Source organism: Malus sylvestris, chromosome 6 (assembly GCF_916048215.2).
Source record: "Malus sylvestris chromosome 6, drMalSylv7.2, whole genome shotgun sequence".
NCBI lineage: Eukaryota > Viridiplantae > Streptophyta > Magnoliopsida > Rosales > Rosaceae > Malus > Malus sylvestris.
Genome location: NC_062265.1, coordinates 28811533 through 28833448, shown reverse-complemented (window position 1 = coordinate 28833448; position 21916 = coordinate 28811533). Strand labels below are relative to the sequence as shown.

At 40.2% G+C, this 21916-nt stretch overlaps 2 protein-coding genes across 51 annotated transcripts in view; both read left to right on the top strand.

Annotated features, from left to right (window-relative positions):
- Positions 1–44: 44 nt before the first annotated feature.
- Positions 45–4083, top strand: LOC126627406 (zinc finger CCCH domain-containing protein 67). Its single transcript, XM_050296936.1, has 6 exons — positions 45–827; positions 1118–1177; positions 2286–2405; positions 2577–2852; positions 3234–3503; positions 3715–4083. The coding sequence occupies exons 1-6, from the start codon at positions 120–122 to the stop codon at positions 3925–3927; spliced, it is 1647 nt and encodes a 548-aa protein (XP_050152893.1). The 5' UTR covers positions 45–119; the 3' UTR covers positions 3928–4083.
- Positions 4084–5041: 958 nt separating this feature from the next.
- The window catches only part of LOC126627400 (stress response protein NST1-like), a 40498-nt gene continuing 23623 nt past the window's right edge, over positions 5042–21916 (top strand). For 4 of the 50 annotated variants that reach the window (XM_050296911.1, XM_050296893.1, XM_050296894.1 and 1 more), the window contains exons 1-12: positions 5053–5797; positions 6201–6272; positions 15054–15149; positions 15670–15738; positions 16282–16353; positions 16890–16958; positions 17498–17563; positions 18102–18173; positions 18716–18787; positions 19320–19391; positions 19932–20000; positions 20528–20596. In XM_050296911.1, the coding sequence (XP_050152868.1) occupies positions 5288–5797; positions 6201–6272; positions 15054–15149; positions 15670–15738; positions 16282–16353; positions 16890–16958; positions 17498–17563; positions 18102–18173; positions 18716–18787; positions 19320–19391; positions 19932–20000; positions 20528–20596 (1308 nt within the window). In that variant the 5' untranslated portion in view covers positions 5053–5287. Of the gene's footprint in view, positions 5798–6200; positions 6273–15053; positions 15150–15669; positions 15739–16281; positions 16354–16889; positions 16959–17497; positions 17564–18101; positions 18174–18715; positions 18788–19319; positions 19392–19931; positions 20001–20527; positions 20597–21678; positions 21760–21916 lie in introns of all 50 variants that reach the window. The other 46 variants (XR_007624995.1, XR_007624994.1, XM_050296931.1 and 43 more) reach the window with 39 other exon arrangements.

The window sequence follows — 21916 nt, the reverse complement described above, 5'->3', positions numbered from 1 at the left end:
CCTCAAAAAGCGTTTTTTACGCACCAAATACCAAGTCCATTTTTCTCTCCCTCTCGGTCAAAGATAGTCAGTTCATTTTCATATCTGAAAAAGTTAGGGTTTTGAAATGTGGAGGGAGAATGGCACTCTCTGAAGCAACCTCTGTTGTTCCCCCAAATCCCGAAACCCCCAGCACCAATCACGCTCATTCCGACCAGGGGTCTCTGCCTTCCTCCCCGGATCCCGATCCCACACCGTCTGATCTAGATCATGCGGTCCTCGACGAGCTTCATAAACTGGATTTGAAAGAGCCGGTGGAGGAGGGGGATGGAGAACCTGATGAGTTGCAGAAGCTGGATTCGACAGAGAAGGTGGAGGAGGACGGAGTTGGTGAGTTGCAGAAGGTGGATTTGAAGGAGGAGGAGGACGGAGTTGGTGAGTTGCAGAAGGTGGATTTGAAGGAGGAGGAGGACGGAGCTGGTGAGTTGCAGAAGCTGGATTTGAAGGAGGAGGAGGAGGGCGGAGAGGGAGAGGAAGAAGAAGAGAAGAGTTCCGGTGAGAGAGAGGTTGATATTTTAAATGGAGAGGAAAATGAGAGGCAGAGTGAGCAGAGTTATCAGAGCGACGGAGTAGGCGGAGGAGAAGGATGGGGAGGAAATCAGGGGTGGGAGGAGGATGGAGGTGAGGTGGAGGAGAAGAAGGCGGAGGAAACTCAGGAAAGTAACAGAAGGTATCAGTACCCGGTGAGGCCGGAAGCTGAAGACTGTTCGTATTATCTAAAGACCGGGTCTTGCAAGTTTGGATCTAATTGCAAGTTTAATCACCCTGTTAGTAGGAAAACCAACCAGGTATACCTCTTTTCTTTCGATTATTCGGTTGAAAGACTGGATTTTTTGTTTATATTTGCCCAGCCTCTGTTAGTTTCAGATGAAATTCTGCAGCAAAGCCATTTATTTGTTTGCATTTGTAGGGTTGTACTGAAAATGGTATTCTTTTCGTTTACATACATTTTCAATGAGATTTTGCGTTAAAGAATGGTGATGGCGAACTCTGAGTGGCTTAGACTGTATGATTAGAACATTTCTGCTATTGGTTCTCACTTTCGGTTTACTGGTCTTTTGATTTGTTCATATTGAAGGTGCCTAGGGAAAGGGTAAAGGATGAGTCGGCAGAGAATCCAAGCCAGACGGAATGCAAGGTTATTATTGTTGTGATTCTCAGAAATTTTTATATTTGAAATTATAGTTTTTACTGAAATTATTTGATCAAAATGTCACAAATCAGTATTCTTGTACTTTTATGCGCAAATGGTAGCAAATTCTAACAAAGTACCAATATCAACGTTGTAGGTGAAAACTAAAACAAACAATCTCAAACTAACACAAGAGATTTACGTGGTTCGGCGTAATGTCTATGTCCACGAGGGAAGCACGGCAAGAAATTTCACTAAGCAAACGGAGATTACAAAAGAGTATTTAAACTCTCACAACCCAAATCCCACAAATTACAAACCCTAAACCAAACGAGTAGAGGACCCCAAAACTAACAGAGAAGATTCTCCCAAATTGCTCTCTAACTCATAAACTCACAAATTGACTCTCACTAAATTGCCACACGAATGAGCCACACAAAATACACTAACCCTAAGGTCCTATTTATAGTGCATAGGACTTAGGTTACAATAAGAATCCTAATAGGAAGTAAATACAAATCCTAATCAAATAGGTAATTAACAAAATCTCTCCACCAAGGAAACCAACTAAGAAGTCAAAATTCAAACCCAAATAGGACACCAAAACCAATAGGTAAAACAAACTGAATTTTTTTGCATCATCCTAATTTTGAGCCGTAAAACCCAACAAGTATATTATGTTTTAGTTCATGTATTTGTTATCCTAGTGGTCATTGTTATGATGATGGGTTTTTTTCTGAGTCCGTTTGTCTAAAATATTAGGTTGGCATGCATAACCGAATAAAAAAGCTAAAATCTTCTATCTTGTAGCTAGTACAGAATCCTGAAATCTTGAACTTTATTTGCCTATATCGTATGGGGAGGCAAGTCATCTGTTTTGATCAAATTATAGCAAGTTGGTAACTAGTTAGCAAATTTCCACCGGATGGGTTTTCATCAAATTGTATACTTTTTTCACGACATTCTCTTATTCCTTTTATAAAGTAATTACAAATTTGCTTTCAGATGTCAGTAACAGTTCTTCCCTTTGTGCCTTGTATTCAAATATCTGCAATGTGTATGGCGGTGGACTGGTAACAGTTTCATGATGTTATAACACTTGAGCTTGTTGCAGTATTACTTGAGGTCAGGGGGATGCAAGTATGGGAAAGATTGCAGATACAGCCACAGCAAAGTGAAACCTTCTGTAGCTCCAGTTCTTGAGCTTAACTTTTTGGGCCTGCCAATTCGACCGGTATACACTTTATATCTAAATTGCTAAGTTTTGAGAAATTAATATGTAATCACCTTTTTTAAGACTTTATCTTGGCTTAAATTTTTATTATTTATTATTATTTTTTGGTTTTTTAAATCTATTATCATGTCTCGGTCAGTTTCTGTGAATATTTATGTTTACTTATTACAGGGTGAGAGAGAGTGTCCCTACTATATGCGAACTGGCTCCTGCAAGTATGCATCAAACTGCAGGTTTAACCACCCTGATCCTACAGCTATAGGAGGATCTGATCCCCCATCTAGATTTGGCAAAGATGGTCCTGCATCGTTACAAGTTGCATCACAATCAACAGTGGCACCGTGGTCTGCACCACGGCCATTGAATGAGGCTCCAGTTTACACGCCAATGATGATTCCACCACCTCAAGGGGTTTCTTCTCAAAATTCAGAATGGAATGGTTATCCGGTACTTTTACTTAACACTCCCTTTTTATAGTCTCGTGTTTGAATAACTGTGATCACTTTGGTATACTAGTTAACAGTTTATGAGGGATAAGAGATCAAGATCTTTTTGTATGTTTAACTTTCTTATACTTTTCGGCCATGCTTTTTATTCATTTTTGGCTCATAAATCTAATAATTTGCTCATGCACAGATGATATGAATTTTATCCTATAACCAGGACTTAAAGTTCCAAATAGTTTGACAATTTGCTGTCTGCAATAGTTGTAGTAATTTGTTTAGTTGATATTCCTGCGTACGAAGTTTGTTAATTGGCATCCATATTAGTTTCTGATATCCCTAATATTAATTGTCATGCCAATTGTTTTTCTGTTTGCACCTTTAGGCTCCAGCATATATACCAGAAAGCAGCATGCCTGCACGTCCACCATATATGATGAACAGCTCAGTGACTGAAACCAACGTCTACAAACAATATCCACTCCAGAATCAAGTTGAAGAGTTCCCAGAAAGACCTGGCCAACCTGATTGCAGTTATTTCTTAAGAACAGGAGATTGCAAGTTTAAATCTAATTGCAAATATCACCATCCAAAAACTCAGACTGCCGTAGCCCCCCTATTCACACTCAGTGACAAAGGCCTGCCGTTGAGACCAGTAAGCTCTTCTTTTGACCGTGTTTGGTAATGAGTTCCTGATTTCGGAATATGACCTTAGAAAGGGTTTTTTTCTTTTCACTTTGTTCCTGAATCATAAAGATTATTGACTAATTGTTGTCTCCCCTCCCCTCGATGATGAGAGCCTCCGTTCGATTACATATTACATGATTGCATGTCATTGATCACACAAAATTTGTTTCAAAATCCAGGATCAGAACATTTGCACACATTACAGTCGCTACGGCATTTGCAAATTTGGGCCAGCTTGTAAATTTGACCACTCGTCACATATATCATCTTCAACTACATCTGGTCCTGATCATCAACTTCCTTATGGTGACTGGGCGACTACTAATGGGGCGGGAATAGCTGGGAGCAGAAGTGGAACTGATGGTACAAGTCAGCCGCAGCCTGTGCAATAAGTTATGCATGAATGCTTGCCTAGAGCACAGGGTTTGCATCACCGAGGACATGTGCAATCTCTCTTTTGGTAAATTTAATCTTAGAAATGTATCAAACCCTTTCACGCGATGACACAAACTTTTTAGTTGTGAATGAAACGTGTAAATGATTTCTTATCCATGTCACTTCACCGGAAAATACAAGTTTAGTCGGGGGAATATCCTTTCAATTTCGTCGTCGTTGCCTATTCCCCGAGCATCTTCAAGTGGCTTGGTTGTTGATCTCACTCCATAAATTTCTGCCGGCAGCTTCTGTTGTGTATCGAACTTGTTGCGGCGTTTGCGTTGTCTGTTGCATGTAACATTGATTAAACTTGCACATAAAACACCAATGAAAAAGACGAACCCATATTACAAAATAACATTTTTGTAGGTCATGGCACCGGAGGGGACCTGTGAAGGTGACGGTAAACTCAAGTCATATAAGTCAACGTATAAGTCAACTGAGGTAATATAAATTAACCCTTGACTCAAAATAAAAACCTAAACGTTGATTAAACTTGCATATCAAACACCATTGAAAAAGACACCCATATTACAAATAACATGTTTGTAGGTCACGGCACCGGGAGGGAATGTATGAAGTTGATGGTGAACTCATATCATATGAGTCAACGTATACAAGGTCATATAAATAGGAAGAGGATCCTCTCCTGACCTCAAGATGGGGCTCCTCATGACCACGAAATCAGGACCGTTCAAATTTAATCCAACGGTTGCAATTATTATAATTTTTAGAGGATCCTTCTGTTTGGAGTCGTTGGATTAAATTTGAACTATCCGAATTTCGTGGTCAGAATGATCCTCATCCTGAGCTCAGGAAAGGATGCTCTTCCATATAAGTAAACCTTTGGCCCAAATAAAAACATAAGATAATCAAAATAAGAGAGTAAGCGGTATATTCAGTTAAAATTGAAATATTTTGAGAGTTATTAAATAGCTCAAAGCTTTATCGGTTTATGATTCAGTTAAGATTTTGAAACATCAAGTTTTAGTTTTAAAGTAGCTTAATGCTTTATAGGTTTATGTTTCCGTTGCAACGAAGGAAGAGGTGTTCTGGTAGAGGCACTGTAGCTAGTGCATCTAAGTACATGAGTATGCACTGTTCCAAAAGCAGTTTTGGAATTAAGCAATCCAAACATGCCTCTGCTAGAAAAAGCAGACGACTTTGATTTAACCAGTCAAAACCCAGTTTCTACAATTAATCAACCAACTAAAACTCAATTTAATCCGTAATGATAATGTAGCTGCTAGTTGCAAGTTCACAGCAAACCCAGCAACCCAGTTTCAGCCGCCGTCCCCGCCAGCACAAAATCTACCAATGTTGCCAACGGGTGTTCTGCAACCGGTGTCATTTACAGAGTTGGTCGAAATTTATAGGTACTATCGATCCGGACTGCAATCGGAATTCCTTGAAGGCGTCGCCGTTCCCCTAAATCCCATTAACAACAACCGCGTCGATGATCAAAGTGGTCATCCACCGTCTATTCCGTCTCCTGCGCCGTCGGATCTCGATCCTGAAATCCTTGAATTGATTCGGACACTCGATCCCGCCGTGATCGAATGGATTAGGAATCCCGACCCTGCCTTCCTCGATGAGATTCGGAAGAGTCGGGAATTGAGTTTGAAGGAAAAGGAGGACAAAGAAGGGAAGGAGAGAGAGACTCAAGAGGAAACTAAGAAGGAGAGAGAGAGCGAAAAGAGCGAAAAGAGCGAAAAGAGCGAAAGCGGCAGCGGGGGAGGAGGGAATGGGAACGGTGGTGAGGTGGTGAAGGAGGTTGTTGAGGAGAGTAGCACAAGTAAACGCTCTCGGAGAAGGAAAAACAAGCTGGTATTTCACTCGTCTTTCGCATTTAGCAATTGCATATGTATGTTTAGGGTTGAAAGATTTAGGCTTTTCGTGTTTTCCGGCCTCACCTCTCATTGTTTCAGCTGAGAAATGCATGTATGCATGTGTTATAGTATAAATAATGTGTTAATCGGTTAGTTTATTATGCCGTGACGATGATGTTTGTCAGCGGGATTGACTCGAAATGGAGACACATATCATATTTGTTAAAGATGAGGATTTTCTTTCACATGCTTCTTTGTAGTGAAATTTGTACGTGAAAAATCAGGACTTTGGGCCTGCATTTAGTGCTTGAGACATTAATGGCCTTGTATGATTGCATTAAGTATTTGTGTTGTTGGCACTTTGTGTTTCTTTGTGTTTTGAACTATCTAATATTTATTAGATGAAGGTGTCCAAGGACAAGGCAATGCAGGGGGAAGAGTTGGCAGAGAAGCAAGACCAGACCGAAAGCAAGGTTATTATCTATCTGAATTCCGAAGTTCTGGTTTTTACAGCAAGTGCTTGGTTTTCATGTTTTACATCATTAAGTTTGTTTTGCTTTGCATATTTGGTTTCAAGTAGTATCTTAACTTTTTGTACATAGCATTTGCATGTGTGTTTATGGTTGAAAGACAGACATTTCATGTTTTCTAGGCCCCAGCTCTCATTGTTTCAGCTGAGAAATGCATGCATGCATATGTTATAGTGTAAAGTATGTATTAATTGGTTAGTTTATTATGCTGCCGTTGACTTGAAAATAGAGGCATTTCTCATAATTGTTAGAGATGAAGTTTTTCTTTCACATGCATCTTTGTGGTGAAATTTGTACATGAAACATCAGGACCTTGGATTAACAAAAAAAATTGGGACTTTGGGCCTGCATTTAGTGTTTGAAACATTAATGCATCCGGCCTTGTATACAACAACAACAACAACAAAGCCTTTTCCCACTAAGTGGGGTCGGCTATATGAATCCTAGAACGCCATTGCGCTCGGTTTTGTGTCATGTCCTCCGTTAGATCCAAGTACTCTAAGTCTTTTCTTAGAGTCTCTTCCAAAGTTGTCCTAGGTCTTCCTCTACCCCTTCGGCCCTGAACCTCTGTCCCGTAGTCACATCTTCGAACCGGAGCGTCAGTCGGCCTTCTTTGCACATGTTCAAAATCACCGGAGCCGATTTTCTCTCATCTTTCCTACAATTTCGGCTACTCCTACTTTACCTCGGATATCCTCATTCCCAATCTTATCCTTTCTCGTGTGCCCACACATCCCACGAAGCATCCTCATCTCCGCTACACCCATTTTGTGTACGTGTTGATGCTTCACCACCCAACATTCTGTGCCATACAACATCGCTAGCCTTATTGCCGTCCTATAAAATTTTCCCTTGAGCTTCAGTGGCCTACGACGGTCACACAACACGCCGGATGCACTCTTTCCATCCAGCTCGTATTCTATGGTTGAGATCTCCATCTAATTCTCCGTTCTCTTGCAAGATAGATCCTAGGTAGCGAAAACGATCGCTTTTTGTGATCTTCGCTAGATTGCTCCGGTCATTAGTGTGGATAAGTATATAAATGGATAGAGATAGGAAAGCAAACACAAGATGTACGTGGTTCACCCAGATTGGCTACGTCCACGGAATAGAAGAGTTCTCATTAATTGTGAAGGGTTTACACAAGTACATAGGTTCAAGCTCTCATTTAGTGAGTACAAGTGAATGATTTAGTACAAATGACATTAGGAAATATTGTGGGAGAATGATCTCGTAATCACGAAACTTCTAAGTATCGGAGTGTGGTGTCGTCTTGACTTGCCTTATCTGTCTCATAGGTAGATGTGGCATCTTCTCTGGAAGTACTCTTCCTCCATCCAGGGGTGGTATCTTTAACTGGTGGAGATGCACAAGGTAATGTATCAATTTCACTTGAAGCTTACTTGTAGTTTCAGGCTTGGTCAAGCGCGATACAAACCATGTAGTAGGAGTCCCCCAAGTCGCCGAGCTAGGGGGTCTGCTGAAAGAGGTGACAGACAAGGTAAGCAATCAGAGCTCCGACTGATTGTTCACCTTCTCCCCATCTTGCAGCAGCATGAAGGATAAAGAGAAGAAAAATGAGAAGAGATGATATGAGATACTTTTGCTTTTGAAGAAGTAACTTTCCACAGGCTTATTCTTGAACTGAGCTGGAGGGTTTTCTGGTTTCCTCCAGAGTATAAGGCCGACTGAAGAATTTGAGGGTCAAAACAAGTCCATCAAATCTAGAGTACGTTCCACCCTGCTGATATGGGATACTTTTGCTTTTGACAGAGTAATGAATGTATCGGCACGTGTGCTGTTACGCTTGTCTCCACATGCTTCCTTGTATCCTTCGCACTTGCCCTATCTGTTCCTCAAGCAGATGCGGAATCTTCCCTGGAAACATAAGATGTTGATGATGAGTACTCGAGAGCAATGTCAGGTAAGTAATCAGGTAAGGGGTTCCAGGCAGTCAGTTCCTGGCTGGAAGCTTGATTCCAAGTGCTGACTGATTGTTCTCTTTCTCCTTGTCTTGCAGGTAAAAACAAGGCCAAAAGAAAAGACAGGGAAAAAGCATGATATGGGATACTCTTGCTTTTAACCCTGATGATATGAGATATTCTTGCTCTAGTATAGCTTGTTTGCAGAGGTATTATCGGGGGGAAAGAAAGCTGAATATTTCGAAAGGCTTCGTTGGGAGTGCCCTCTCAGATATGATGAAGGGTTGAGCATTTTTGCAGGTCTGCCTGTCCGTTGGGGATGGAGGTCGACATATATAGGAGTCTCCCTAACAACAAGTAGTAATGCTATTCCTTTACCCTGCTTGGTCATAGCACGGTAGTGGGAGCTGCCAGTTTCACATGTTTTAACTCTGTCAGAGCACTTTGAAAAAGTGGTCTGTGGTATCTGGCTCTCGAGATTCGGAGAACGATGCCTCTTCGATTTTTGAGAAAGCAATCATGCTGGGGGTATGACTCTCGAGATTCGGAGAGCAGTGTCTCTTCGATTTTTGAGGAAGTAATCATGTTGGGAGTCTGGCTCTCGAGATTCGGAGGGTGGTGCCTCTTCGATTTTGGAGCAAGCAATCTTGTTGGGAGTGTTGTCTCGAATGTGAGTAAAGGTTGGGCATGTTTGCTAGTCTACCTTGCCACGAAGCACAAAGGTTGACACACAGGGACTTTCCAATTATCCAGCAATGGTACTGTTCCTTTACCCTCTCTTCGATTTTGAGAAAGTAGTCATGTTGGGAGTCTGGCTCTCGAGATTCGGAGGACGGTGCCTCTTCGATTTTGGAGCAAGCAATCTTATTGGGAGTGTTTTCTCGAATGTGAGTAAAGGTTGGGCATGTTTGCTAGTCTACCTTGCCACGAAGCACAGAGGTTGACACACAGGGACTTTCCAATTATCCAGCAGTGGTACTGTTCCTTTACAGTTGTGGGTAATAATATGGTAGCTAGACCTTCAAAATTTATGTGTCTAAACTTTTGTTAGTGCTGTTTCTTTGCTATTCTTTTACCTTTCTTGGTCAGAGCGATGTAGTGGGAGCTGCAAGCTTCACGTGCTCAACTTTGGCAGAGAACTTTGGCAAAGTTATTTGTGGTACCCATGAGCTATTGTTGCGTGTGGGAAGTGGGTGATTGAACAGTAAGATTCATGTGCTTTCTACTTCACCAGAAGTCTTCGACAGAATGCCCATAATTTCTGCAAAGCTTAGTGTGCGTGTGACAGGTGTTGACAAGGCTAGAAAAGTAGGTGCCTCTTCGATTTCTGAGATCGGCCCTCGTGGTCTCTGAGCAGCCCAGCTTTTGAGAAAGCGAGCGCCTCTTCGATTGATTCGGAGAACGATGCCTCATCGATTTTTGAGAAAGCAATCATGCTGGGGGTCTGGCTCTCAAGATTCGGGGAGCAGTGTCTCTTCGATTTTTGAGAAAGTAATCATGTTGGGAGTCTGGCTCTCGAGATTCGGAGGGCGGTGCCTCTTCGATTTTGGAGCAAGCAATCTTGTTGGGAGTGTTTTCTCGAATGTGAGTAAAGGTTGGGCATGTTTGCTAGTCTACCTTGCCACGAAGCACAGAGGTTGACACACAGGGACTTTCCAATTATCCAGCAATGGTACTGTTCCTTTACCCTCTCTTCGATTTTTAAGAAAGTAGTCATGTTGGGAGTCTGGCTCTCGAGATTCGGAGGACGGTGCCTCTTCGATTTTGGAGCAAGCAATCTTATTGGGAGTGTTTTCTCGAATGTGAGTAAAGGTTGGGCATGTTTGCTAGTCTACCTTGCCACGAAGCACAGAGGTTGACACACAGGGACTTTCCAATTATCCAGCAGTGGTACTGTTCCTTTACCCTTGTGGGTAATAATATGGTAGCTAGACCTTCAAAATTTATGGGTCTAAACTTTGTTAGTGCTGTTTCTTTGCTATTCTTTTACCCTTCTTGGTCAGAGCGATGTAGTGGGAGCTGCAAGCTTCACGTGCTCAACTTTGGCAGAGAACTTTGGCAAAGTTATCTGTGGTACCCATGAGCTATTGTTGCGTGTGGGAAGTGGGTGATTGAACAGTAAGATTCATGTGTTTTCTACTTCCCCAGAAGTCTTTGACAGAATGCCCATAATTTCCGCAAAACTGAGTGTGCGTGTGACAGGTGCTGACAAGGCTGGAAAAGGCTGGAAAAGTAGGTGCCTCTTCGATTTCTGATATCGGCCCTCGTGGTCTCTGGGGAGCCCAGCTTTTGAGAAAGCGAGCGCCTCTTCGATTTTTGAGATCGGCCTTCGTGGTCTTTGAGCAGCCCAACTTTTGAGAAAGCAAACGCCTCTTCGATTTCTGAGATCAACCCTCGTGATCTCTAAGCAGCCCAGCTTTTGAGAAAGCAAACGCCTCTTCGATTTCTGAGCAGGCGCCTCTTCGATTTCTGAGCAGGCGCCTCTTCGATTTCTGAAGCTTCGTCGAGTGCAGATTTTTATAGGGGCTGGCATTAAGTTCCAAAGCACACTTGAATCTCCACCAGTAGAAGCTTCATTCTTGCACTTCTAAGATCTTGATTTGTCCGACCTCTTCTCTCTTCAACACCTTTGAAAATGTCTGGCCCCTCCGACCGTCGTTTTGACTTGAACCTTGTTGAAGAGGCAGCCCCGCCTTCTCCAGACAACATATGGCGCCCATCCTTCGTCTCCCCTACTGGTCCTCTTACCGTTGGGGATTCCGTGATGAAGAATGATATGACCGCTGCGGTGGTGGCCAGGAACCTTCTCACTCCCAAAGATAACAGACTACTTTCCAAACGGTCTGATGAGTTAGCTGTTAAGGATTCGCTGGCTCTCAGTGTTCAGTGTGCAGGTTCTGTGTCTAATATGGCCCAACGCCTATTTGCTCGAACCCGCCAAGTTGAATCATTGGCGGCTGAAGTGATGAGTCTCAAACAGGAGATTAGAGGGCTCAAGCATGAGAATAAACAGTTGCACCGGCTCGCACATGACTATGCTACAAACATGAAGAGGAAGCTTGACCAGATGAAGGAAACTGATGGTCAGGTTTTACTTGATCATCAGAGATTTGTGGGTTTGTTCCAAAGGCATTTATTGCCTTCGTCTTCTGGGGCTGTACCGCGTAATGAAGCTCCAAATGATCAACCTCTGATGCCTCCTCCTTCTAGGGTTCTGTCCTCCTTCTAGGGTTCTGTCCAGTACTGAGGCTCCAAATGATCCCCCTCCGGTGCCTTCTCTTTCTGGGGCTCTACCGACTGCTGAGACTTCTCCTAAGCAACCTTTGTGAAGGCTCCCTCTTGTGTGCTTATTTTGACTCATGTATATGTACATATTTGTAGCTTATCGGGGATATCAATAAATAAGCTTTCCTTCATTTCAACGTATTGTGTTAAATACACCAAAGCCTTCTTCGCTAAGTTCTTTGAATTTTCTTTTGTTAAAGCTTGTATGTTGAAGCTTTCTGAGTGGAGCATGTAGGTTGGGGTAGTGTTCTCTTAATTTCCCGAATGAGGAAAACTTCTCGGTTGGAGACTTGGAAAATCCAAGTCACTGAGTGGGATCGGCTATATGAATCTTAGAACGCCATTGTGCTCGATCCTGTGTCATGTCCTTCGTTAGATCCAAGTACTCTAAGTCTTTTCTTAGAGTCTCTTCCAAAGTTTTCCTAGGTCTTCCTCTACCCCTTCGGCCCTGAACCTCTGTCCCATAGTCGCATCTTCTAATCGGAACGTCAGTAGGCCTTCTTTGCACATGTCCAAACCACCGTAACCGATTTTCTCTCATCTTTCCTTCAATTTCGGCTACTCCTACTTTACCCCGGATATCCTCATTCCTAATCTTATCCTTTCTCGTGTGCCCACACATCCAACGAAGCATCCTCATCTCCGCTACACCCATTTTGTGTACGTGTTGATGTTTCACCGCCCAACATTCTGTGCCATACAGCATCGCCGGCCTTATTGCCGTCCTATAAAATTTTCCCTTGAGCTTCAGTGGCATACGGCGGTCACACAACACGCCGGATGCACTCTTCCACTTCATCCATCCAGCTTGTATTCTATGGTTGAGATCTCCATCTAATTCTCCGTTCTTTTGCAAGATAGATCCTAGGTAACGAAAACGGTCGCTCTTTGGTATTTCTTGATCTCCGATCCTCACCCCTAACTCGTTTTGGCCTCCATTTGCACTGAACTTGCACTCCATATATTCTGTCTTTGATCGGCTTAGGCGAAGACCTTTAGATTCCAACACTTCTCTCCAAAGGTTAAGCTTTGCATTTACCCCTTCCTGAGTTTCATCTATCAACACTATATCGTCTGCGAAAAGCATACACCAAGGAATATCATCTTGAATATGTCGTGTTAACTCATCCATTACCAACGCAAAAAGGTAAGGACTTAAGGATGAGCCTTGATGTAATCCTACAGTTATGGGAAAGCTTTCGGTTTGTCCTTCATGAGTTCTTACGGCAGTCTTTGCTCCTTCATACATATCCTTTATAGCTTGGATATATGCTACTCGTACTCCTTTCTTCTCTAAAATCCTCCAAAGAATGTCTCTTGGGACCCTATCATACGCTTTTTCCAAATCTATAAAGACCATGTGTAAATCCTTTTTCCCATCTCTATATCTTTCCATCAATCTTCGTAAGAGATAGATTGCCTCCATGGTTGAGCGCCCTAGCATGAACCCGAATTGGTTGTCCGAAACCCGTGTCTCTTGCCTCAATCTATGCTCAATGACTCTCTCCCAGAGCTTCATTGTATGACTCATTAGCTTAATACCCCTATAGTTCATGCAATTTTGTACGTCGCCCTTATTCTTGTAGATAGGCACCAAAGTGCTCATTCGCCACTCATTTGGCATCTTCTTCGTTTTCAAAATCCTATTGAAAAGGTCAGTGAGCCATGTTATACCTGTCTCTCCCAAAAGTTTCCACACTTCGATTGGTATATCGTCTGGGCCTATTGCTTTTTTATGCTTCATCTTCTTCAAAGCTACAACCACTTCTTCCTTCCGGATTCGACGATAAAAAGAGTAGTTTCTACACTCTTCTGAGTTACTCAACTCCCCTAAAGAAGCACTCATTTCATGTCCTTCATTGAAAAGATTATGAAAATAACCTCTCCATCTGTCTTTAACCGCGTTCTCTGTAGCAAGAACCTTTCCATCCTCATCCTTGATGCACCTCACTTGGTTTAGGTCCCTTGTCTTCTTTTCCCTTGCTCTAGATAGTTTATAGATATCCAACTCTCCTTCTTTGGTATCTAGTCGTTTATACATATCGTCGTAAGCCGCTAACTTAGCTTCTCTGACAGCTTTCTTCGCCTCTTGCTTCGCTTTTCTATACCTTTCACCATTTTCATCAGTCCTCTCCTTGTATAAGGCTTTACAACATTCCTTCTTAGCCTTCACCTTTGTTTGTACCTCCTCATTCCACCACCAAGATTCCTTTTGGTGTGGGGCAAAGCCCTTGGACTCTCCTAATACCTCTTTTGCTACTTTTCGGATACAACTAGCCATGGAATCCCACATTTGGCTAGCTTCCCCCTCTCTATCCCACACACATTGGGTGATTACCTTCTCTTTGAAAATGGCTTGTTTTTCTTCTTTTAGATTCCACCATCTAGTCCTTGGGCACTTCCAAGTCTTGTTCTTTTGTCTTACTCTTTTGATATGTACATCCATCACCAACAAGCGATGTTGATTAGCCACGCTCTCTCCTGGTATAACTTTGCAATCCTTACAAGTTATACGATCCCCTTTCCTCATTAGAAGAAAATCTATTTGTGTTTTTGACGACCCACTCTTGTAGGTGATCACATGTTCTTCTCTCTTCTTAAAGAAGGTGTTGGCTAAGAAGAGATCATATGCCATTGCAAAATCCAAGATAGCTTCCCCATCCTCGTTTCTCTCCCCAAAACCATGGCCACCATGAAAACCTCCATAGTTGCCTGTCTCCCTGCCCACGTGTCCATTTAAATCTCCTCCTATAAATAACTTCTCCGTCTGAGCAATTCCTTGCACCAAGTCTCCAAGATCTTCCCAAAATTTCTCCTTCGAACTCGTATCCAACCCTACTTGAGGTGCGTACGCACTAATCACATTGATAAGTTCTTGTCCTATTACAATCTTGATTGCCATGATTCTATCTCCTACCCTCTTGACATCTATAACATCTTGTACCAAGGTCTTGTCCACGATGATGCCAACACCGTTTCTCGTTCTATTTGTGCCCGAATACCAAAGTTTAAACCCTGAGTTTTCTAGATCCTTTGCCTTACTACCAACCCACTTAGTTTCTTGTAGGCACATAATATTTATCCTTCTCCTCACCATAACTTCCACTACTTCCATAGATTTTCCCGTTAAGGTTCCTATATTCCACGTTCCTAAACGCATTTTGCTCTCTTGAACTCTACCCTTCTGTCCTAGCTTCTTCACCCTCCCCCGTCTAATAGGATCAAAGTACTTCTTTTGTGTGTCCCGGGTAAAGTTGATAGGAGCATATGCTCCCAAACAACTTTGAGTGGAGTCGTTCGAAAAGAAGTTTCTATGGCCCCCTTGCTCATTTAACACTGCATCCGGGTGCCGATGGAGATACAGCGACCCTTGCTCACTTATCACTGTGCTCAGGCCACACAGCGCGCCACTTACGGGTGACGCCCTAGCTTTAGCGCGATTTTGTTCTGGATTCATTTTCATAAGGATTCGACGTGATCATGGAGTGCCGGCTGTCGACTACTTGTATGATAGCAGGAAATAATTGTTGGCGACTTTGTGTTGGAGGTGTCTAACGACAAGGCAAAGCCGAGGGAAGGGTTGGCAGAAAAGCAAGACCAGACCGAAAACAAGGTTATTATCTATTCAAAGTTATGATTTTACAACAATTGCTTGGTTTTCATGTTTTACATCATTATGTTTGTTTTTACTTAGCACATTTGGTTTCAAGTAGTATCTTAACCTTTTGTATTTAGCATTTGCATACGCATGTTTATGGTTGAAAGATTGAGACTTTCCGCGTTTTCCCAGCCTTAGCTTTCATTGTTTCAGCTGAGAAATGCATGTATGCATGTGTTATAGTCAGTTAGTTTATTATGCCGCTATGATGATCTTTGTTAGCAGAATTGACTTGAAATGTAGGCACATATCATATTTGTTAGAGGTAATGTTTTCTTTCACATGCATATTTGTTCTGAAATTTGTGCGTGAAAAATGGGGACTTTGAATTAACAAAAAAAATGGGGACTTTGGGTATGCATTTAGCATTTGAGACTTTAATGCATATGGCCTTGTATGATTGCAGGAAATATTTGTATTGTTTTTGTGCTCACTTTGTGTTTCTTGGTGTTTTCAACTTTATCATATTTATTAGAAGGTGTCTAAGGACAAGGCTAAGCAGCGGGAAGAGTTGGTAGAGAAGCAAGTCCAGACTGAAAGCAAGGTTAATATCAATCCGAAGTTCTGGTTTTTAACTTTTTGCTGCAACTACTTGGTTTTCCTGCTTTACATCATTAAGATTGTTTTACTTTGCATATTTGGTTTCATGTACTATCTTAACATTTTGTATTTAGCATTTGCATACTTATGTTTATGGTTGAAAGATTGAGACTATTCGTGTTTACCCAGCCTCAGCTCTGATTGATTCAGCTAAGAAAGGCATGTATGCATCTGTTATAGTGTAAAGAATATGTTAATCAGTTCGTTTATTATGCCGCGATGATGATTTTTCCAGCGGCATTGACTCAAAATGGAGGCGCATATCATATTTTTTGGAGATGATATTTCTCTTTCACATGCATCTTTGTGGTGAAGTTTGTACGTGAAAAAATTGGGATTTTTTATTAACAAAAAAATTGAGACTTTGAGCCTGCATTTAGTGTTTGGGACATTAATGCATCCGTCCTTGTATGATTGCAGGAAATATTTGTGTTGTTGATGCTCACTTTGTGTTTCTTGGTGTTTTGAACTTTATCAAATTTATTAGAAGAAGGTGACTAAGGACAAGGCAAAGCAGAGGGAAGAGTTGGCAGTGAAGCAAGACCAGACCGAAAGCAAGGTTATTATCTATCCATAGTTCTGGTTTTCAATGCAACTGCTTTTAATGTTTTGCATCACTAAGTTTGTTTTACTTTGCATATATGATTTCAAGTAGTATCTTAACTTTTTGTATTTAGCATTTTCATATGTATGTTTATTGTTGAAAGATTGAGACTTTTCTTGTTTTCCCGACTTCAGCTCTCATTGTTTCAACTGAGAAATGCATGTATGCATGTGTTATGGTGTAAAGAATGTTATAACCGGTTAGTTTATTAAGCTACGATCACGATCTTTGTCAGCAGAATTGACTTGAAATGGAGGCACATGTCATATTTGTTAGAGATGATGTTTTCATTCATAATTTCATATGCAGCTTTGTGGTGAAATTTGTATGTGAAAATTTGGGATTTTGGAATAACAAAAAAATTTGGACTTTGGGCCATAATTTAGTATTTGAGATTTAATGAATCTGGCCTTTATCATAAGCTCGAAATATTTATTTTGTTGATGCTCCCTTTGTGTTTCTTGGTGTTTTGAACTTTATCTATTTAATAGAAGGTGTCTAAGGAGAAAGCAAAGCAGAGGGAAGAGTTTGCAGAGAAGCAAGACCAGACCAAAATCAAGGTTATTATCTATCCGAAGTTCTTTTTTATTGCAACTGCTTGGTTTTCTTGTTTTACATCATTAAGTTTGTTTTACTTTGCGTACATGGTTTCAAGTAGTATCTTAATTTTTTGTATTTAGCACTTGCGTATGTATTTTTATGGTTGAAAGATTGAGACTTTTTCGTGTTTTCCCACCCTCAGCTCTCATTGTTTCAGCTGAGGAATGCATGAATGCATGTGTTATAGTGTAAAGAATGTGTTAATTGGTTAGTTTATTATGCTTCTATTGATGATATTTGTCAGCAGGAATTGACTCAAAATGGAGGCACATATCATATTTGTAGAGATGATGTTTTTCATTCACATGCAACTTTTTTGGTGAAATTTGCACATTAAAAATTTGGACTTTGGATTAACAAAAAGAATCGGGACTTTGGGCCTGATTTAACATTTGAGACATTAATGCTTATGGCCTTCTATGATTGCATGAAATATTTATGTTGGTGCGCATTTTGTGTTTCTTGGTATTTTGAACTTTATCATATTTTTTGGACGAAGGTGTCGAAGGACAAGGCAAAGCAGACAGAAGAGTTGGCAGAGAAGCAAGACCAGACCGAAAGCAAGGTCATTATCTATCCGAAGTTCTGGTTTTGAACTTTTTACTGCAACTGCTTGGTTTTCATGTGTTACATCTTGAGTTTGTTTTACTTCACATATTTTGTTTCAAGTAGTATCATAACTTTTTGTATTTAGCATTTGCATATGTATGTTTATGGTTGAAAGATTGAAACTTTTCGTGTTTAGCACTCTTTGTTTCATGCTTTAGCTGAAAAGTGCATGTATGCATGTGTTATAGTGTAAAGAATGTGTTGATCGGTTAGTCTATTATGCCATGATGATGATCTTTGTCAGCGAAATTGACTCGAAATGGAGGCACTATTTTTTGTTAGAGATGAAGTTTTTCTTTTACATGCATCTTTGTCGTGAAATTTGTACTTGAAAATTCGGGACTTTGGATTAACAAAAAAAAATGGGGACTCTGTGCCAGCATTTAGCGTTTGTGAAATTAATGCATCTGGCATTGTATTATTGCAGGAAATATTTGTGTTGTTGGTGCTCACTTTGGGTTTCTTTGTGTTTTGAACTTCATCATATCTATTAGAAGAAGCTGTCTAAGGACAAGGCAAAGCAGAAGGAAGAGTTGGCAGAGAATCAAGACCATACCGAAAGCAAGGTTCTGATCTATCTGATGTTCTGGTTGTTTACTGCGACTACTTGGTTTTCATGTTTAACATCATTAAGTTTGTTTTACTTTGCATATTTGGTTTCAAGTTGTATCTTAAAGTTTTGTATTTAACATTTGCTTATGTATGTTTATGGTTGAATGATTGAGACTTTCCGTGTTTTCCAGGCCTCAACACTCATTGTCTCAGCTGAGAAATGCATGTATGCATGTGCTATAGTGTAATTAAAGAATGTGTTAATCTTAATTGTTAGTTTGTTATGCCGCGATGATGATTTTTGTCAGCGGAATTGGCTTGAAATGGAGGCACATATCATATTTGTTAAGAGATGATTTTTTTCCTTTCACATGCTTGGTGAAATTTGTACATGAAAACTTTGGACTTTGGATTAACAAAAAAAATGGGGACTTTGGGCCTGCATTTAGCGTATGAGACATTAATGCTTATGGCCTTCTATGATTGCATGAAATATTTGTGTTTTTGGTGCTCATTTTGTGTTTCTTGGTATTTTGAACTTTATCATATTTATTAGATGAAGGTGTCTAAGGACAAGGCAAAGCAGAGGGAAGAGTTGGCAGAGAAGCAAGACCAGACCGAAAGCAAGGTAATTATCTATCCGAAGTTCTGGTTTTGAACTTTTAAATGCAACTGTTTGGTTTTCATGTTTTACATCATTAAGATTGTTTTACTTCGCATATTTTGTTTCAAGTGGTTTCTTAACTTTTTGTATTTAGCATTTGCATATCTATGTTTATGGTTGAAAGATTGAGACTTTTCATGTTTTCCCAGCCTCAGCCCTCAATTTTTCAGGCTTTAGCTGAGAAATGCATGTATGCATGTGTTATAGTGTAAAGAATGTGTTGATTGGTTAGTTTATTATGCTGTGTTGGTGATCTTTGTCAGCGCAATTGACTCAAAAAATCGAAATGGAGGCACTTATCATATTTGTTAGAGATGACGTTTTCTTTCACATGCATCTTTGTGGTGAAATTTGTAATTGAAAAATCGGTACTTTGGGTCTGCATTTAGCGTTTTAGACATTAATGCATATGGTCTTGTATGATTGTAGGAAATATTTGTATTGTTGGTGCTCACTTTGTGTTTCTTGCTGTTTTGAACTTTATCATATTTATTAGAAGAAGGTGTCTAAGGACAAGGCAAAGCAGAGGGGAGAGTTGGCAGAGAAGCAAGGCCAGACCAAAAACAAGGTTATTATCTATCTGAAGTTCTGGTTTTGAACTTTTTACTGCAATTGCTTGGTTTTCATGTTTACGTCATTAAGTTTTTTTGTTTTACTTTGCATATTTGGTTTCAAGTAGTATCTTAACTTTTTGTATTTAGCATTTGCATATATATGTTTATGGTTGAAAGATTGAGACTTTTCGTGTTTATCTCTCTTTGTTTGATGCTTTAGCAGAAAAAATGCATGCATGCATGTGTTATAGTGTAAAGAGTGTTAATCGGTTAGTTTATTATGCTGTGATGATGATCTTTGTTGGTAGAATTGACTCGAAATGATGCACTTGTCATATTTGTTAGAGATGATGTTTTTCCTTCACATGCATCTTTGTGGTGAAATTTGTACGTGAAAATTGGTACTTCGGATTAACTGAAAAATGGCGACTTTGGACCTGCATTTAGTGTTTGAAACATTAATGCATCTGGCCTTGTATGACTGGATGAAATATATGTGTTGTTGGTGCTCACTTTGTGTATCTTGGTGTTTTCAACTTTATCATATTGTTTAGAAGGTGTCTAAGGACAAGTCAAAGCAGAGAGGAGAGTTGGCAGAGGAGCAAGGCCAAACCAAAAACAAGGTTATTAACTATCCGAAGTTCTGGTTTTGAACTTTTTACTGCAATTGCTTGGTTTTCATGTTTGCATCATTAAGTTTGTTTTACTTTGCATATTTAGTTTCAAGTAGTATCTTAACTTTTTGTATTTAGCATTTGCATATGTATGTTTATGGTTGAAAGGTTGAGACTTTTCGTGTTTAGCTCTCTTCGTTTCATGCTTTAGCTGAAAAATGCATGTGTTATAGTGTAAAGAATGTGTTAATCGGTTAGTTTATTATGCCGTGATGATGATCTTTGTCAGTGGAATTGACTCGAAATGAAGCAACTGTCATATTTGTTAGAGATGATGTTTTTCTTTCACAATCATCTGTGGTGAACTTTGTACGTGAAAACTGGTACTTCGGATTAACTGAAACATGGCAACTTTGGACCTGCATTTAGTGTTTGAAACATTAATGCATCTGGCCTTGTATGACTGGATGAAATATTTGTGTTGTTGGTGCTCACTTTGTGTTTCTTGGTGTTTTCAACTTTATCATATTGTTTAGAAGGCGTCTAAGGACAAGGCAAAGCAGAGGGGAGAGTTGGCAGAGAAGCAAGGCCAAACCAAAAACAAGGTTATTATCTATCCGAAGTTCTGGTTTTGAACTTTTTACTGCAATTGCTTGGTTTTCAAGTTTACATCATTAAGTTTGTTTTACTTTGCATATTTGGTTTCAAGTAGTATCTTAACTTTTTGTATTTAGCATTTGCATATGTATGTTTATGGTTGAAAGATTGAGACTTTTCGTGTATATCTCTCTTTGTTTGATGCTTTAGCTGAAAAATGCATGTATGCATGTGTTATAGTGTAAAGAATGTGTTAATCAGTTAGTTTATTATGCCGTGATGATGATCTTTGTCAGTGGAATTGACTCGAAATGAAGCACTTTTCATATTTGTTAGAGATGATGTTTTTCTTTCACATGCATCTCTATAGTGAAATTTGTACGTGAAAATTGGTACTTCGGGATTAACTGAAAAATGGCGACTTTGGACCTGCATTTAGCGTTTGGAACATTAATGCATCTGGCCTTGTATGACTGGATGAAATGTTTGTGTTGTTGGTGCTCACTCTGTGTTTCTTGGTGTTTTCAACTTTATCATATTGTTTAGAAGGTGTCTACGGACAAGGCAAAGCAGAGTGAAGAGTTGACAGAGAAGCAAGACCAGACCGGAAGCAAGATTATTATCTATCTGAAGTTCTGGTTTTGAACTTCAATTGCTTGGTTTTCATGCCTTACATCCTTAAGTTTTCTTTTACTTTGCATATTTGGTTTCACGTAATATCTTAACTCTTTCTGTTTTGAGTGACGATGGGGCTTCTTATATGGTTTATCTGAAAGCTGGTAGGTTAGCATGCACAGCTGAACATGATCAACTCATAGGCGACGTGGTTATCTTAAACCTTTTATCTTGTAGCTAACTATAGAACGATGAGGGTCTTGAACGTGATCAACTTATAGTCGATGTGTTTTCATGACAATTGTATGGTGTTACATTACAGTCACATATTCCTTTTTATACAGGATTACAATTAATTTTTAAATTGTGAATGACATTTCTTTCCCTTTGTAGCCTCCTATTCAAATCTGTGCAATGCGCATGGCGGCCTAGTAACAGTTTCGTGATGTTAATATAACACTTGAGCTTGTTGCAGTATTGCCCAGGACAATGTAAAGGGGAACCCTCTGTAGCTCCAGCTCTGGAACTTAACTTTTTGGGCCTGCCAATTCGTCCGGTATAAACTCTCAGTTTGATCTGCAAAAATATGAGGAATGAATATCTATCTATTCATGGTGCTTAAGATTTGAGATTTTGTCTTTGCTATTTTCTTAGTCTGTTGGAGCTACTATCAAGTGTCGATGTATTCGCTGAATTATTATTTTAACGTATTA

Bases quoted from the DNA above. Each gene is read 5' to 3' on its own strand.
- LOC126627406 (XM_050296936.1), top strand. From the start codon at position 120: ATGGCACTCTCTGAAGCAACCTCTGTTGTTCCCCCAAATCCCGAAACC. The intron at 2,406-2,576 runs GTATACACTTTA...TACTTATTACAG, and splicing joins TGGGCCTGCCAATTCGACCG to GGTGAGAGAGAGTGTCCCTA. The intron at 3,504-3,714 runs GTAAGCTCTTCT...TTCAAAATCCAG, and splicing joins AAGGCCTGCCGTTGAGACCA to GATCAGAACATTTGCACACA.